The 15,947-nt window shown below is 51.9% G+C and overlaps 1 protein-coding gene across 1 annotated transcript; it reads left to right on the plus strand.

Moving 5' to 3' along the window:
- The first annotated feature begins 422 nt into the window (after positions 1-422).
- Positions 423-14,524, plus strand: LOC125283028 (leucine-rich repeat-containing protein 74B-like). Its single transcript, XM_057305969.1, is given in 10 exon segments — positions 423-567; positions 1,244-1,386; positions 1,837-1,969; positions 2,888-3,094; positions 7,571-7,680; positions 8,625-8,740; positions 9,961-10,039; positions 11,628-11,723; positions 13,550-13,647; positions 13,649-14,524. Coding segments are annotated over 10 exon segments (1,263 nt in total). The 3' UTR covers positions 13,785-14,524.
- The last annotated feature ends 1,423 nt before the right edge of the window (positions 14,525-15,947 follow it).

A 15,947-nucleotide genomic window follows, 5' to 3' on the forward strand; every position in this document is an offset into this window, starting at 1 on the left:
CTGGCTCCAGGGAGGAGGGTGACCAGGCTTTGCAAGGTTCCCCAGGCTCTCTTGCGCAGAGCGCCCGCAGGCCGTAGGCACAAAGCACAGGCATTGAGGCCAGCCACGTTCCCCAGTACGTGGAAGGCGTGGGGGCGATGCTGGAACCCTGGCGCACGCTCTCATCTGCCTAACCTGGGAGTAGGCTTAATGTCTGCCCACGCCAGCGGCGGTTTCCGTAGCAACCAACAACACCGGGTTGCCCGGGCGACAGCTACCGGGGAGGAGCGTCACTATGGGCTGCTGCGGGCGCCTGTTTGCTGTCCGCCACATGCGATTGGTCAACTCAGCCGGAGGGTCCGCCCATATCCCCGGGCCGCGCTCTAGGTGCTGTGCCGCGCAGTTCCGGCCTCAGTGCCAGCGACTGAGAAATGGGCGTAACCATGAGGGCAGCCTGCAAAAGGTCTGGGAAGGAGCAGGAGGAAGAGCAGGAGGAGGAGGTGGCAGTGGCCGCTGGGCGTCTTGCAGGGGCCCAGGAGGCCGAGGAGGGTTCGGGCGTTGATTCAGACTCGGACCAGGAGATGGAAGGTGCTCCCGGGCAGGGATGTGGGCAGGCCTGTCCCCTCACCTAGGGAGCTTCTCTGGCAGGGCTGGAGGGTGCAGGCTGGGGCCAAGTGGGCAAGGGACCCCTGTGCAGCAGGGAGCGCACCCCTCCGTGGGACACCTTCAGGACAGCCGGCGGCCCCTCCAGTCAGCCCTGGGCCCTCCCCACAATGCTCCTGGCGACATCAGGAGTTCCACCTTTAGAAAACGCCTCCAAAGTGAGTGATGTTAAAGCCCGCCAAGCAGTGTAAGAAGGCGTGTCCCACCCCAAAACAGGATCAGGGCTGGATTTTCCCAACCCACAGAACAACTAAGCTAATAAGTATATAGAACTTAGAATTGTTTCCGTTTCTTCCCCCATAAAATATTCACAAAACAACGTGCTCTGCAAACGAGTGGAAAAGACGCAGCGAGCACTTTGGCACGGAAAGGTTCTAATCCAGACAGGAAAGGTTCTAATCCTGGCTCTGCCAGGGTTCACTACTACTAGCTGTCTGAATTTAGGGAAAGGACTTGCTTTCTCTGACTTTCAGTGCCCCTACTAGCACAGGAAGAAATGCCTCTAGAGGGAAACACAGGCTGCAAGGTGACACGGGGCAGGGGAGTGGGCGACTGTGTCTGGAGAGGGATCCACATTCATCATCTCCCTGTCTCCTGTCAGGCATCTGTGGGCCTGGAGAACTGGTCAAGAACCCCCTCTACCTGAGGTCTTGCCAGGCCCATAGTGTTGTGCCCGCCTCCTGCTTTCTGCGTCAAGGGAGCAGCCCAGAGCTGAACCTGCGGCATCGTGGCCTGGGGCCCCAGGTAACCCTGGAGAGACCCTGGGGTCAGGCTTGGAGTGACAGGACCTGGGAGACAGCAGCCATGGGAGTGGCCCCTTCATGAGCCCATACCACACACTCCCCGGCCTTGTATGAGCGTCAGACATGTCCCATCCCCCGCATCTGGGTGACGGGTGGGATCAGGGCTATGACAGAATTCAGTGTAATGGTTGGGAGGTCTGCAGGGGGCCCCTAACCTGCTGCGGGGGGGGGGGGGGGCGCGGGGCGGTCAGGGAAGGTTCCAGGAGGTGAGATCTGGGTGGAGCCTAGAAGGATAAGAAGGTGCCCCCTGGGCATGTGGGAAGGAGAGGGCCTTCCAGTTGGAGGGCACTGGGGGGCTGAGCCCTGGAAATGAGCCAGGGTAGCAGCCGGCTGTGTGTGGGGCCTTCACCCCTGGGAAGGACCAGGTCCCTCAGGCCCCTCTTTGTCCCAGGGTGCTCGGGCTCTAGCTTCAGCACTGACGTCCAATCCCTATGTCAAGCGGCTTGATCTTCGAGACAATGGGCTCTGTGGGGCTGGCGTGGAGGCCCTGGCAGGTGCCCTGAGTAAAAGCAGCAGTATCTGTGGTAGGTGCTGAGCCTGGGACAGGTGGGCAGATTTGAGTCCTCCCTTTCCTGGGGGGTGTGGGCTCCTCCACAGCCAGGCCTTCTCACCTGGGCCCTGTTGGTTTTGCTGGGGCAGGGGCCTCATCACACGGTGTGGTGGGTGGGGGTGGAGTTAGACTCTCTATGGTGCCCCCAATGCTGGATACTACTCCTCTCCTGACCCGGCCCGCCCCCCACTCCCCTCTCCTCTTCTGGCCAGCATCCCCTGCATGTGGTGGCCTCCTATTCCCTAAATGGGTGAGAAAGTCTTCCAACAGAGAGGCAGGGGATGGGCAATGTGAGAAGGTGGATGGCTGGGTGGAAATGAAGTGGGGCTGGATGCAAATGCCACCTCTACCACTGATGAGCGAGGGGGCCCCAGGCAAGCTGCTCCACCTTGCTAAGCCTTAGTCTTTCGATCTGTGAAATGGCCCCAGCACTAGCACCTAGCCCTTGGGGTTGTGCTGAGTATGAAATGAAACCGCATTGAAGTGCTCAGCAAGGTGCCTCACTCACGTATGTGTTCCGTGCACGGCCACCGGGGCTGTCATTGCCAGTTCCCAGAAATGCATCGGTGAAGACTTCTGTGGGTGTGTTATATTGCTGCCCCGCATGAATCGTCCACGGGGTGCCTATACAGCACCGTGAAGTAGGAGGTTGGAACCCTTAGACAAAGAAGCTTGTTGCATGGAGGGGGGCTGGGCATCAGAGAAGCTGCCTGGGGCCCGAAGGGATGCATGTAGCTGATGAGAGGTGGAGTCACCATGCAAGCCCAGGATAGTCCAGCTGTATCGTCTCCTCCGCTGCCTCAGGCCTGCAGGTTTGGGGGAGAGAGGAAAGTGGAAGAGGGTGGCGCCTGGCTTGGGATCCCACTGACTGAGGAGTGCTGCCAACTCCTAGATGTGGACCTGTCGGAGAACCAGATGGGAGCGGCGGGAGCCCAGGCGATCTGTGCTGCCATCACGGTGAACCCAACGGTGCAGAAGGTACGACTGGCAGGGAACAGCCTGGAGGAGCACGCAGCCCAGTCCCTTGCTGAACTCCTGCTGGCCCACACGGGCCTGAAATCCCTGGACCTGAGCTATAACCAGCTGAATGACCATGCAGGTACCATCCAGCCAGGGCCACTATGGGGCCCTGGAGCCCATCTTCCTGGGACAGGGCCGGGTGGAGGTTGGCAGCACCACTCTGAACATTCATACTCTGGCTCCTGTTTCCCATGTCGCACTTTGGCCGGCCGCTCTCCTACACTCCTTCCACACAGAACTCTTAATCCATTCCCCAGATTGCCCTTGCCTGCTACGGCATGTGCTGGGTGCTAAGTTAGCCACTAGTGACCTGGTTGTGAACAAAACAGAGTCCCTGGCCTCAGGGAACACCTATTAACAAGAGAATTCTCCCTAATTATTGGTGCAACAAAATAAACAAACAAGGCATGATTTTAGAGATGAATAGAGATCCCTTGCCTTAGAGGGGTGGCTGGGGAGGGCTCTGTGAGATGACATTTAAGCTGAAATGGGCAGTATGGGAAGGAATGAGCCATGGCAAGACCAGGGAGAGAGCATTTCAAGCAGAGGAACAGTGAACATGCAGGCTTCTTTCCCAGACTGATAGACACTGTTGTGACGGGCCTAGTGAGCCAGGAGAGAGGGGCTGCACTGGGAGCAGAAGAGGCAGTAGAGGGCTGCAGGACTATAAATCTTGGCAGATATGAATATTTTATTGCAAGTGCTGTGGAAGACATTGATGGGATTCCTTGATCTCACCACTTTCATGCCCCAGGGCCTTCGTACAAGGCTATCTGCTTTGCTAGGAGCATGCACTTCTACCTGTCCATCCTCAACCACTCCAGTCAAGTATAGGAATCACCTGGGACCCTGGGTTAGGAACCCAGATTCCTGGGCCCTGGACCTGCTGAACCAGAATCTTGGTGAGGCGAGGCCCATGCATCTACATTTTAATGGGTGCCCTAGGAGATTTGTCTGATCAAGAAAGTTTGGGAATTACTGTCCTGTCTCAAGCAGCTTCGAGTGGGGGTGGTACCAACCTTAGCCTTTGAGGATTAGCCTTAGAAGTTAAGTGCCAGAGAGCCTGTTTCCCTTCTAAGAAAATCATTATGAGAAGTCTGTGAAATTAAAAGAGAAGTTCAGGGACACCTGGGTGGCTCAGTCAGTTGAGCACCTGACTTCGGCTCAGGTCATGATCCCAGAGTCCTGGAATGGAGCCCCTCTGTCGGGCTCCCTGCTCAGCGGGGAGTCTGCTTCTCCCTCTCCCTCTGCCCATTCTCTCTCTCTCTCTCTCTCTCTCTCTCAATAAATAAACAAGATCATTTCAGACTTCCAACAAACAAAGTATAGATGTCCCCCTGGGCCTTCACAGTAAAAAAAGCAAGTACCAGAGAGGCAGCCAGGATGGAGAAGGCAGGAAGCTAAGGCCCTGGGAAGGCTGCGCAAATATGTGGCAGGGAGGTCTTCATCTCGGAAAAGGACAAACTCAGCAGGACCATTTTGTTTCCCCAAGTGGGGATCTGTGGGTGGGCCTGACTCCCTTGAAGGGTGAAGAGCTTGGGTCTCAGTCTCCCCATCTGACCCATGGCGAAGGTAGCACCTACCTCATAATTGGCTGCAGAGGTCGTGAAGTCCAAGCATTGGAATTTCAAGAGGCCAGTTCATGTATGTAGAGGAACCGTCTCACCTTCTAGTTGTTCAGCAAAGAAGGGGCTTCCCTACAAAGTGGGGACCACCACCCTCTCCTCCCAGCCCTAGAAGTGTCTGAGGAAGGGGGGAAATACATACCTGTACCTGAGAATCTTTGGGTGTCAGACCCAGTGCTGGGTTTGGAATCCAGAGTCCTGTCGTCAGGGAGGCAGCACAGGGAGTCCCAGTTGTCTTGCAGGGAGCTCTCCAAGGTACTAAAACATCTTGCTGCAGTGGGATCTGACCAAGCAGGCTAGGTATTTTTCTTTGTTTGTTTAAGATTTTATTTATTTATTTCTTTGTCAGAGAGAAAGAGTGAGAGCACAAGCAGAGGGAGTAGCAGGCAGAGGACGAAGAGCGCTCCCCACTGAGCAAAGAGCCCTATGTGGGACTTGATCCCAGGACCCTGGGAGCATGACCTGAGCCAAAGGCAGAGGCCCCACTGACGAGCCATCCAGGCATCCCAGCAGGCTAGTTTTTTGTGTATCTTCTTTCCTTCCTTCCTTCTTCCTTCCTTCCTTCCTCTCTCTCTCTCTTTCTCCTTCTCCTTTCCTAGAAAATTTATTTTTAAGTAAACTCTGCACACAGCGTGGGACTTGAACTCACAACCCTGAGATCAAGAGTCGCGAGCTGTACTGACTGAGCCAGCCAGGCGCCCCCGAGCAAGCTAGTTCTGCTCAGTTAGAGCATCTGTGTTTCCTCTGTGCCTTTCTTCAAACTAGCCTTACTAAAGCACATGAGGAGCTGAGACCAGGGGGAGGGGTCAAATTCAGATCCTTGAAGGACTCCCGGGCTGGTGGGAGAGACTGACCAGGCAAAGAGAGGTCATTGGACCAGGGTCTGGACGGATGGAAGCACAGTGAACATGGGGCCCAAGGCAGCACAGCCCAGCTGGGCAGACAAGGCTTCCTGATGCCATGAACCCAGGTTAGAAAGCAGAGGAGCTGGGGCGCCTGGGTGGCTCGGTTGTTAAGCATCTGCCTTCGGCTCAGGGCGTGATCCCGGTGTTCTGGAATCGAGCCCCACATCGGGCTCTTCCGCTATGAGCCTGCTTCTCCCTCTCCCACTCCCCCTGCTTGTGTTCCCTCTCTCGCTGGCTGTCTCTCTATCTCTGTCAAATAAATAAATAAAATCTTAAAAAAAAAAAAGAAAAGAAAGATGAGGAGCTGTTAGCCAGGTGAAGAAGGGGGTCAAATTTCTACCCAGGGGGACAGCCCAGACTCATGTTGTTGCTGGTGCTTTTGAGGACTGGGAGCAGATCAGACTGGCTGAATGCTGACAGAGTAGAGAGCATGGTGGTTGGGTGGGTCTTCTGTCCATTTTTACATGCTAAAAATTTTAAGGTTTCTTAGTCTGCACTGCTTCCTCCTTCCTTTCTCTGCCACGTGTACCTTCTTTCCACACAGCTGCACCAGCCTCATCTCCTCTTGTCTATAAACCATAGCACAAGCCTTCCAACTGGTTCCCAAGGTTCTCATCTCTGTCCCTGCCCACCTCAGTCCATCCCTTACGCCTGCCGCTAAGGAGCCCAGCTTGGCCATTTATTAAAGCCCTCCCTGCCTACTCACCACTAACTGGTTGGTGCCCCAAAGCCTTGGCTGAGCATTGAAGGCCTCTTGGCATCTCTCCAGTGCCCATGATTCCTACCTTGTTTCACTGGCTTCCTCCCACCTGCCAGGCCTGTGGGCATTTCCGCAAGTGCTCCATGCTCCCTCGTGCCTCCACACATTCGCTCTTTCCTGTGTGTGTTCTCTAGTGTGCGTGCATCAACAGGTGGTGAGTCCCTCAGTCTTCAAGGTTATCTCTCTGTCCTCAGTTTCCCGACAACCCCCCTAAGGCCGGGTTAGTCCCTACCCTATTCCTACACATCCCTGTTTGTAATCTATAATATCTCATATCCCATTAATCTGTATATACATTTGGACAACATGGATTTGAACTGCATGAGTCCACTTACACACAAATGTTCTTATAAATACAGTACAGTATTATATGTGTATTTTCTCATTTGGTTTTCTTTTTTAAGATTTATTTATTAATTTTAGAGAGAGGGACAGAGAGATATTGGAAGTGTGCAGAGGGGGAGGGGCAGAGGGGGAGGGAGAGAGAGAATCTCAAACAGGCTCCACACCCAGTGCAGAGCCTGGCAGGGTTCTCCATCTCACGACCCTGAGATCATGACCTGAGCCGGATGCTCAACCAGCTGAGCCATCCAGGTGCCTCATGATTTTCTCAGTAATATTTTCTTTAGGGGCGCCTGGGTGGCTCAGTCGGTTAGGTGTCTGCCTTCAGCTCAGGTCATGATCTCAGGGTCCTGGGATGGAGCCCTGCATCGGGCTCTCCGCTCAACAGGGAGTCTGCTTCTCTTTCTCACTCTCCCTCTGTGCTCTCTCTCTCTTGCATGCGATCTGTCTCTCAAATAAATAAACAAAAATCTTTAAAAAAATAATATTTTTTCTAGCTTACTTTATTGTATGAATACAGTGTCTAGTTGAACTTAAATTTTAAAAATTAAATTAAAATTAAAATTAAACATTCAGTATCTAATACAGGTAACTTACAAACTGTGTTAATCAACACTGTACGTTCTCACTACGGTCTTGTTTCTGGTCGACAGTAGGTTGTCAGTCATTGAGGTTTGCAGGAGTCAAAGTTATATGCAGATTTTCGACCGCACTGGGGTTTGGTGCCCCTAACCCCCATGTTGTTCAAGGATCAACTATATCTCCCCCATTAAATGTGAATTCCTTGAGGACCGGGCAGGCCCATATTGGGTTCAGCTTGGTGACTCTGCAGCCCAGCAGAGACCCTGGCACACCACGGTCATTAGTATCATTTTCTGAAGGAATGAACAGAATGAATAACACCTGTCTTGGTGTTTCTGAAGGGGAGATACTTGGACCAGCCCTGGCAGAAAATACAGGACTCACTGAGCTTAATGTAAGCTGGAATCACCTTCGAGGACCGGGAGCTGTAGCCTTTGCCCGGGGACTGGAGGTATGAACACCCCAGCAGCCTGTCTACCCTTCCCGCCTGTCCTACGGGGACAGGTCTCCCAGGTGCCAGCTCCCTGTTTTTACAGCTCTTCAGAAATGAGCCTTGGATCTTTTAAGAAGAGCTTAAAAAATATTTTGTGTGGTGACTTTAATTTTCCCGGCCCCATTTCGTGACTCCAAACCACGATGCTCACTCTCATGACGCTTCCCGAAGGGTCTACGGGTGAATGTTGCATACCTTCTCCAGATACTATAGATGTCACAGACGCTTGGCCGGTAGGGGACTCCGTGTGGTCTGGTGAAACGTGCTCACTGTGGGCATATGCAGACGCTTCTCTGAGGTGACACCCTGCGCCCTTGGGTCCCAGCACACACTCTCAAACATCCCACTCGCTTCCTTGGATGGTGTGGTTCATAGGCCTTGGGAATGGGTGGCTCCTAGCCCCTGTCAGGATGCCCCTGGTGCGGGCTACCTTCGTGGGGTTCTCAGGAAATGGCAGCAGCTGCCTTGCTCTGCCCACTCCCCCAGAGCTGACCTAGGGTTCTGGCTCCACAAGTGGGAGGTCAGGCTTTGTCTTCCCAGTGCAGCTACAAGCTCCTCCCTTCTCCCCATCACAGTGTCCCAACTACCCTTCACTGGAGCCCCTTTGGGATCCTGCTCTGTGCCTCAGAGTACCTGCCCTTGGGTCCCCCCACGTAGGCATGAGTCAGATCGCTGTGTCAGGCTCTGAGGGTCATCCACACCCACACCCACCCTTGGTTCTATGCTTCCAGTCATTCCGTTCTCCTGGTCGCCATCTTTCAAGCCACAAGATTCTTACCTGGAACCTCTGACCTTCTGCTCTCAGTCTGTGTTTTTTGTACGTCAGGCTTCCTGGGCTCTGCGGCTGTGGTCCCTGGCCACGTTCATGGGAAGTCTCCTGGCTTCCCTCTTTTGCATTCCAGGCAAACATCTTCCTCAGAGTCCTGGACATCTCATACAATGGCTTTAGAGATCCTGGGGCATCTGCAGTGGCTGAGGCACTTAAGACCAACAACGTGTTGGAGGAACTCAACATGAGGTGAGGAGCATAGGATGGCCCCCGTGTCACAGCCTCCAAGTCCAAAGCCACCTGAGGGATCAGGGACTCCATGATCCTGCTGCTGTTTACCTCCTTACCTCCCAAACATGCCACTGTCTACCCATGATGGCGCTTGCGCCACAATCCAAGAGCAAGCACCCAGCTGTGTCCTCGTCACTCAAGTTCAGCGTTGTACGTTGGGATCTCATAATTCCTGCTACATGGGTGGGGGCTGGGAATTGAAAACATATATATAAAACATCTTCAGTAGAGGGGCATCTAGGTGGCTCAATCAGTGAAGTGTCTGATTCTTGATCTCAGCTCTCGGCTCAGGTCTCAGTCTCAGGGTGGTGAGTTCAAGCCCTCCATTGGGCTCCATGCTGGGCGTGGAGCCTACTTCAAAACAAAACAAACAAAGAAAACATCTTCAGCCGAGCCTGGTGGGGGTGAGTGCTCATGCTCTGCTCAGCACGTGACCGCCGGGTGCCTGCTGAGTGTGAGCTGCTGCTCCAGGCCCCGGCAGCATCCCAGTCCTCAGCAAGGAACCAGAGCAGGGACCGCAAACCACAGGCAAAGAAAGAGCCAGAAGCCCAACGGGTCCTGGACTGCTGTGGCTGAGCACTTCCCCCGGGAGGGGGCTCCTGGAGTGGGCAGGGTCTGCCCGATGCAATTCTGTCCTTCCCATGGAAGGAACTAGGGCCGGAAGAGGCTATGAGACATGCTGGAATTCGAGGCCAGAGCTGGGGTCTGCGAGGTCAGAGGGAAGAGGGACTGGCTCTGAGATGAAGTGGCCAAGAGAGGTGCTGGGGCCAGAGTGTAGGTCCATCTTGAGAAGGAGGAGAGGACGTGAGGGGGGAGCTGGGTGGTTTCCAGAACAGACAATGTCATGCTGATAGAAATGGGGTGCTCATGGGGGGTGGAACTTGTGGGAGGACCTGCTGAGCTCTGAGGGCCTGGGAGTCGGAGCTGACTTCCCCTGGGGGGAGGGGTGCTCTAGTGTGTTTGCTGAGTGATCTCCCTGAGCACTGGGAGCCTCGAAGCAGGGTCACCATCCATCCATTACCTGGTGACCTGCCCAGGGTCCCTGGAGCATCAGTGGAGGCTGGAACGTGAAGTCCCACCAGGTGGATGCACGGGGCACACCAGCTGGGCCCCTGGGGCAGTGTGGCTCTGCACAGCCGCTCCGAAGGCAGCAAAATGCTTGTGTCTTTCTGTTACAGCAACAACCGCATCTCTGCAGTGGGAGCCTTGAGCCTGGGCCTGGGCCTCCGGGCCAATCAGACACTGAGGATTCTTGTTGTGAGTGCTAGCCTGATGGGCGAGGCCCCCTATAAGTGTCCACGCAGATCCCTCCCCTGCAACGTCTTTCCACTCCAGTGGGGTACACAGGGTCTAGAGCCCAGATAAGGGAGGGGGCCTCCTGGCTTCCTCTTGTGACCACTTCTTTCCCTTGCCGTTCACTCACCCATCTCTGGCCTGACCCATGCGCTTCTTCAGACCTCTCCCTCGCCCTTCCTTCCCTCCCAGCAGTGTCACCCCACCTTCCAGCTGTCCTTACTCTTTCTCAGTCCACCCAATCAGCCCAGGTGTACTGTTGGCCATACTCAGACCTACCCGAGGCCTCGTGTGCACACAAGGGGTTCCTTTCCTTCAGAGTTGCCAGTGGGTAGGAGAGGCGAGGCGGGGCTGAGAGCAAAGGACAGAGAAGGGAGTGTGCACCCGGGGGTGGAGCAGGCCCGTGAGGGCCACTGTGCCCACAGCAAGTGCTCAGAGGACAGTACTGCCAGGTCCAGGGGGCACCCAGCCCTGCCTGGCTCTCAGCTCCCTCAGCTGGCAGAGGAGCCCTGTATACACTCCCAACCCAGCCTGAGGCTCACTCCTCTCCCACCCACCCCTCCAACCCCACCCTGGCTGCAACCCAGACCTCTCTTAAGCTCTGGATCCCCATTTCCAGCCACCTGCTGGATAGTCCCCTGGATGCCCCATGGGCACAAAGCGCAACCTGAAGACATCTCTCTCTAAGGGCTGCCTCCTGTTGGGGGGAGGTGGGGGGCCTCCGCATGGAGTCAGAAGGGGGGCCCAGTGCTCACCCCTCCCTTTCTTTGCCCTGCCTTCCATCGTTCATCTTACTTCCTGCAGAGTGCTCCGGCTACCTGCTCCCATTTCTCACTTCCCCTCACGTTCTGTGGACCAGCTGGTTTCTTATCTCTGGCCCTTCCTTCTTACCTACTAGGTGATCTCTCTAAACCAGCAACGTGCTCCTGTCCCTCCTTGCTTGGCGTGTCAGCAGCTCCCCTTGGATAAATCCAAGCTCAGCAGTACATCGTTCACTGCACACTGGGCTCCGGGCTCTGCCACATCCCCTCTGCCTTCCACCTGTGAAACTCATTCTCTCACCCAAGCTGCTCTCAATTTTCTGCACATGGTGCAATCTCTCTCCTCTGCTTCGCTCTTCTTGCTCTTCTTGCTGAAATACCCAGCGCTGCGCCCCTCACCTGTAAAGTCAGGGCAGGTGTTTTAACCCCTGCCTACCCTTTACCTCCCAAGGAGAGCCGATGCACACTCTCAGTGCACCAGTATTTCCATAATGTTTCCTTCCTCTCTTCCCCGCAATGGGTGAGCTCTTTAAAGGCAGGGATGTGCCCTGTGTGTCGGTACCTTTGGTGCCCGGCAGAGTTGGACATGGGGGTGGGGGTGTTCCGCCAGTGTTTATCCTGGCCCCACAGGCTCACCAAGGGCATTCTGTCAGTGGAGACAACTTCTGAGCTGAGACAGTGGGGCTGTCCTGAGTCACGTCAGTGGGTATCAAGAGTCCCTCCTTCCCTTTGGAGTTGCTCCACCAGCCTCCCTGGGCTTGGTTTTTCTCAACTGTGTGTGTGTTTCTCAGATGTCCAGGAATCCCATGCGAGGCGAAGGCTGCTTTGGAGTTCTAAAGTCTGTCCGGGATAATCCAATGTCCAGCCTAGAACTCCTGGATTTCTCTGTAAGAGCTTTTCATAAATCTCATCTGTGACACTCCCAACAGCCCCCTGAGTTATCATTTAGAGGAAGAAAGTGGGGATTAGAGAAATAGAGTGCCCTGCCCACATACTTAGTGTGGCTGACTCTGAGTCCCACCTCCGGCCTGACTGTAAGGTCACAGTGCCACTCCTGACTGGGGGGTACCGCCATGGTCTCACCTCCAACCCCTGCCTGGGTTCCTCATTGGCTGAGAGAGAATCGGTGGCTGAGAGGACAGGAAGCTCGCTGTTCACTGATGTTTGGATTTGCACGTTGAGTACTTGCAAGGCCCCCCCGGGCCTGTTCTGTCTGCAGGGGGATCATGGTGCTGGAAGATTCACTCACGTGGCCTTGAGAGAACTTAAGACTCCTTTTCATTCAATTGTGCCTTTTTAATATAGAAAATTAAAAGTAGTTAAACATTAAAGAGAGAATCCTCAAATATGAGTTATTAAAAGGAAGTCTAGTCACACATCACTGCTTATTCTAACCCCGGTTGAGGTCAACCCAGATTTAAGTCAAAACCGTTCCAGATGCATGTTTTTATAGTTCTAATCCTTCAGGCTTGGGACAACTGATGCCAAATGGCCTCATTGCTTCCTTCTGCCTGCCCGGTTTCTACAGCTCCAAAGCCAGAGATTAGCTTGCCTTGACCTTGTTCCTCCCGCTCTGAGAATTCCTGTTAGCATTGGCTTCTATCACTAAAAAAAAAAAAAAGAAGAAGAAGGGGGCACATCTCTGGCTCAGACAGAAGAGCATGTGACTCTTGATCTCAGGGTTGTGAGTTTGAACGCCGCGTTGGGTGCAGACATTACTTAAATAAATATTTTAAAAAATAAATAAAGGAATGATATATAAAAATGTTCTGCAAAAATATATGCTCATTCAATACAACCTATGGCTATTATCAGGAGCTTTTAATGTAATGGAAGCACCACAGAGGTGAGAATCAGATAAGCCTGGGACCAAATCCTGAGTCATCAACATGGGATCTTCTGAATTGAAGAGTAACACTAGTCTAGATGCAATATTCTATTTTCCTGTTCCTTAGCTGTTATTAGTCTAATCTCCCCAGCCTAGATTTTCTCCTTAGCTGTAAGGGAAATACTTCTTTTTTTTTTTTTTTAAGATTTTATTTATTTATTTGACAGAGAGAGAGAGAGCACAAGCAGGGGGAACAGCAGCAGAGGGAGAGGGAGAAGCAGGCTCCCTGCTGAGCAGAGAGCCTGATGCGGGACTCGATCCCAGGACCCTGGGATCATGACCTGAGCCGAAGGCAGACACTTAACTGACTGAGTCACCCAGGCGCCCCTAAGGGAAATACTTCTGAATCCTGACAGTTCATGTAAAACCCTTCCCAGGTTTCAGCCTCGTCTTTAGGTGAAATGGGGCTACAATCTTCCAGCCAGGCTCATTGTGAAGAGGGGATGAGCTAACAGACCCCACAGAAAAGGCCTGTGTAGAGAAAGACCCCATTGGTGCTAGTATTCCTCCCCTCCCCTCACTTTTCATTTGTTATTGAGGAGTAATGTTTATGCTGAAGAGTGCACGTGGGTCAGGGCTGGGAATGTCCACAGACAGAACACACCGATGCAACCAGGCCCTAGACTGAGAAATAGTGCAGGCCCCAAGGAGCTCCTCTGGAGCCACCCCCTTCTCTATTTTCATGGTTTGGGGAGTAATGACATTGTCATCCATACGAGAGAAGCTGCCCTAAGGAGTTTCTTCAATACCTTGTGGTCTAAGTAAAAAAACAGTGAAGTTCTCAAAAGGTGGTAATGTACTGCCTTGTAATGGGTTTCTCCTCAGGATATCCAAGTGGACAGAGAGTTTGATGACCTCCCCAGCTCAGTGAAGGTACTTCTTCCAGTGCTCCATGTAAAGACTGCTGCCCACAGAGTAGAGTACGAAAAAGTTACTGCCGGTCTTCAGCCCGTCCCTACCAGCGTCTGTCCCTCAGGGACTGTGGTGTGAGGCTCCTCATCTCACATTGGCCACTTCAGCGTCAGCATCGAGGGTTCTTGGCCTCACGATGCCTTATTAAGACTTGTGTCTGCAGGGAGTCCCCATGTCAACTGGGCGGTAAGTCCTGTGGAGCTTGTGTTGATGAGGTCTCAGACACCTGTACCCTCCTCTCCATCCTGTGGCCTCTGTTAACGCAGAGACTGGGTCTTCCTATGCTCACTCTAAGTTGTGTAACTTGTACTATGTGCTACATATTGAGCTGGGTATGGGGTCAGAGATATCCAAAGTCCCTACTTTGGTGACCTCAGGAGACAATGAAAGTACAAATTCGACTTGCCAGAATGCAAACTAACACAACTTTTTTGGAAGGCAATTTATCATTATGCACCAAGAGCCTTAAGACTGCTGTGTTCTTCGATTCAATGGTCTGGTTAATCTGCTCTGTAGAAATAACCAGAGCTGCATAAAAAGATTGATGCCCAGCGATGTTCACTGAAATGCTGTGTATAATAGGAAAATTGGAAATAATCGAAATGCCCACCCACAGGGCAATGGTTAACTACGATTTGGAAGTCTGCAAACATTAAAAGCCAAGTGTTCAAAGAACATTTAACCATTTACGAAAATGCACATGATTAATGTTAAGTGAGAAAATCAGGATAAAAAAATCACATGGTTTGTTTGTTAGTTCCTCAAAAGAGTAAACATGTAGTTTATCATAGACCCAGCAATTCCAAGAGAAATGAAAACATATGTTCACACAAAACCTTGCACACAGATGTTCACAGCTTTATTCATAATATCCACAAAGCACAAATGTCCACCCACGGATAAATGGATGAATAAAATATGGTATCCCCATACAATGGAATACCCCTAGAATTTGGCCAGAAACAGGAATGAAATGTGGGGTGATGAAATGTTCTAAAACTGATTGTGGTAATGGTTGCACAACTCTGTGAATATACTACAAACCAGTGGATTGTACACCACTTTCAAATTGTGGGGGCGTGCCTGAGTGGCTCATTCAGTTATGTGTCTGCCTTCGGCTCAGGTCATGATCCCAGGTTCCTGGGATTGAGTTCCGCATCGGGCTCCCTGCTCAGTGGGGAGCCTGCTTCTCCCTCTGCCTGTCTCCCAGCTTGTGCTTTCACTCTCTCTCCGTCAAATAAATAAATAAAATCTTTAAACACTAATAATAATAAAATAAAATTGTGGGTCGCCTGGCTGGCTTAGTCTGTAGAGCATGTGACTCTTGATTTCTGGGTTGTGAGTTCAAGCCCCATATCGGGTGTAGAGATTACTTAAAAGTAAAAAATATTTTAGAAAATGGGTGAATTGTATAGTATGTAAATTGTATCTCAAGAAAGCTGTTACCAAAACAAAACAAATCATATTGTTGGATCCAAATTGTGTAAGAAACACGTATAAGTGTATATATGCAGGAGAAAAGACTGAAAAAACCCTGACATATTAATAATGTTTAGCTCTAAAGTATGGGTTTGGGGATGATTTTAATTTTTTTCCTATTATTCTTCATTTTCCACACTTTCTATGCTGAATATGCGTTACTTTCATAACCAGAAAAAGAATAGTACTTTAAAACGTGAGGCCAAAAAAAAAAAAAAAAAGTGAGAGATGCCTGGGTGGCTCAGTCATTTGAGCATCTGACTCTTGATTTTGGCTCAGGTCATGATCTCAGGGTCCTGGGATGGAGCCTGCCGTCAGACCCCCACCCCCACCCTGCCCCGCTCAGCGGGAATTCGGCTTGTCTCCCTTCCCCTCTGCCCCTCTCCCTGCTTGTGCTCTCTCCCTCTCTCTAAATATTAAATAAATGTTTTTGAAAAATAATAAAATGTGGTACAGGCTACAATTCAATTATGTATGTGGTTTGTTTGGAGCCCTGAGAAAGGAGGGTGCTATAGACTGAATTGGGTACCCCCCAATTCCTACATTGAAGCCCTAATCCCCAATGTGACTGTATTTGGAGATAGCAGGTAATTGATGTCAAATGAGATCGTAAGAGTGGGGTCCTCATCTGATAGGATTAGTGTCCTCATAAGAAGAGACACCAGAGAACTTGCTCTGTCCTCCCACCCATGTAGGCTTGAACTTACATGTTCCAGAACTTGACCTTGCACTTCTAGCCTTCAGAACTGTGAAAAAATAAACTTCTGTGCTTAAGCTACCCAGTCTGTGGTGTTTTGTTATGGCAGGTGAACTAAGATAGAAGGAATCACTC

This window comes from Ursus arctos, unplaced genomic scaffold (genome assembly GCF_023065955.2).
Source record: "Ursus arctos isolate Adak ecotype North America unplaced genomic scaffold, UrsArc2.0 scaffold_34, whole genome shotgun sequence".
Lineage (NCBI taxonomy): Eukaryota > Metazoa > Chordata > Mammalia > Carnivora > Ursidae > Ursus > Ursus arctos.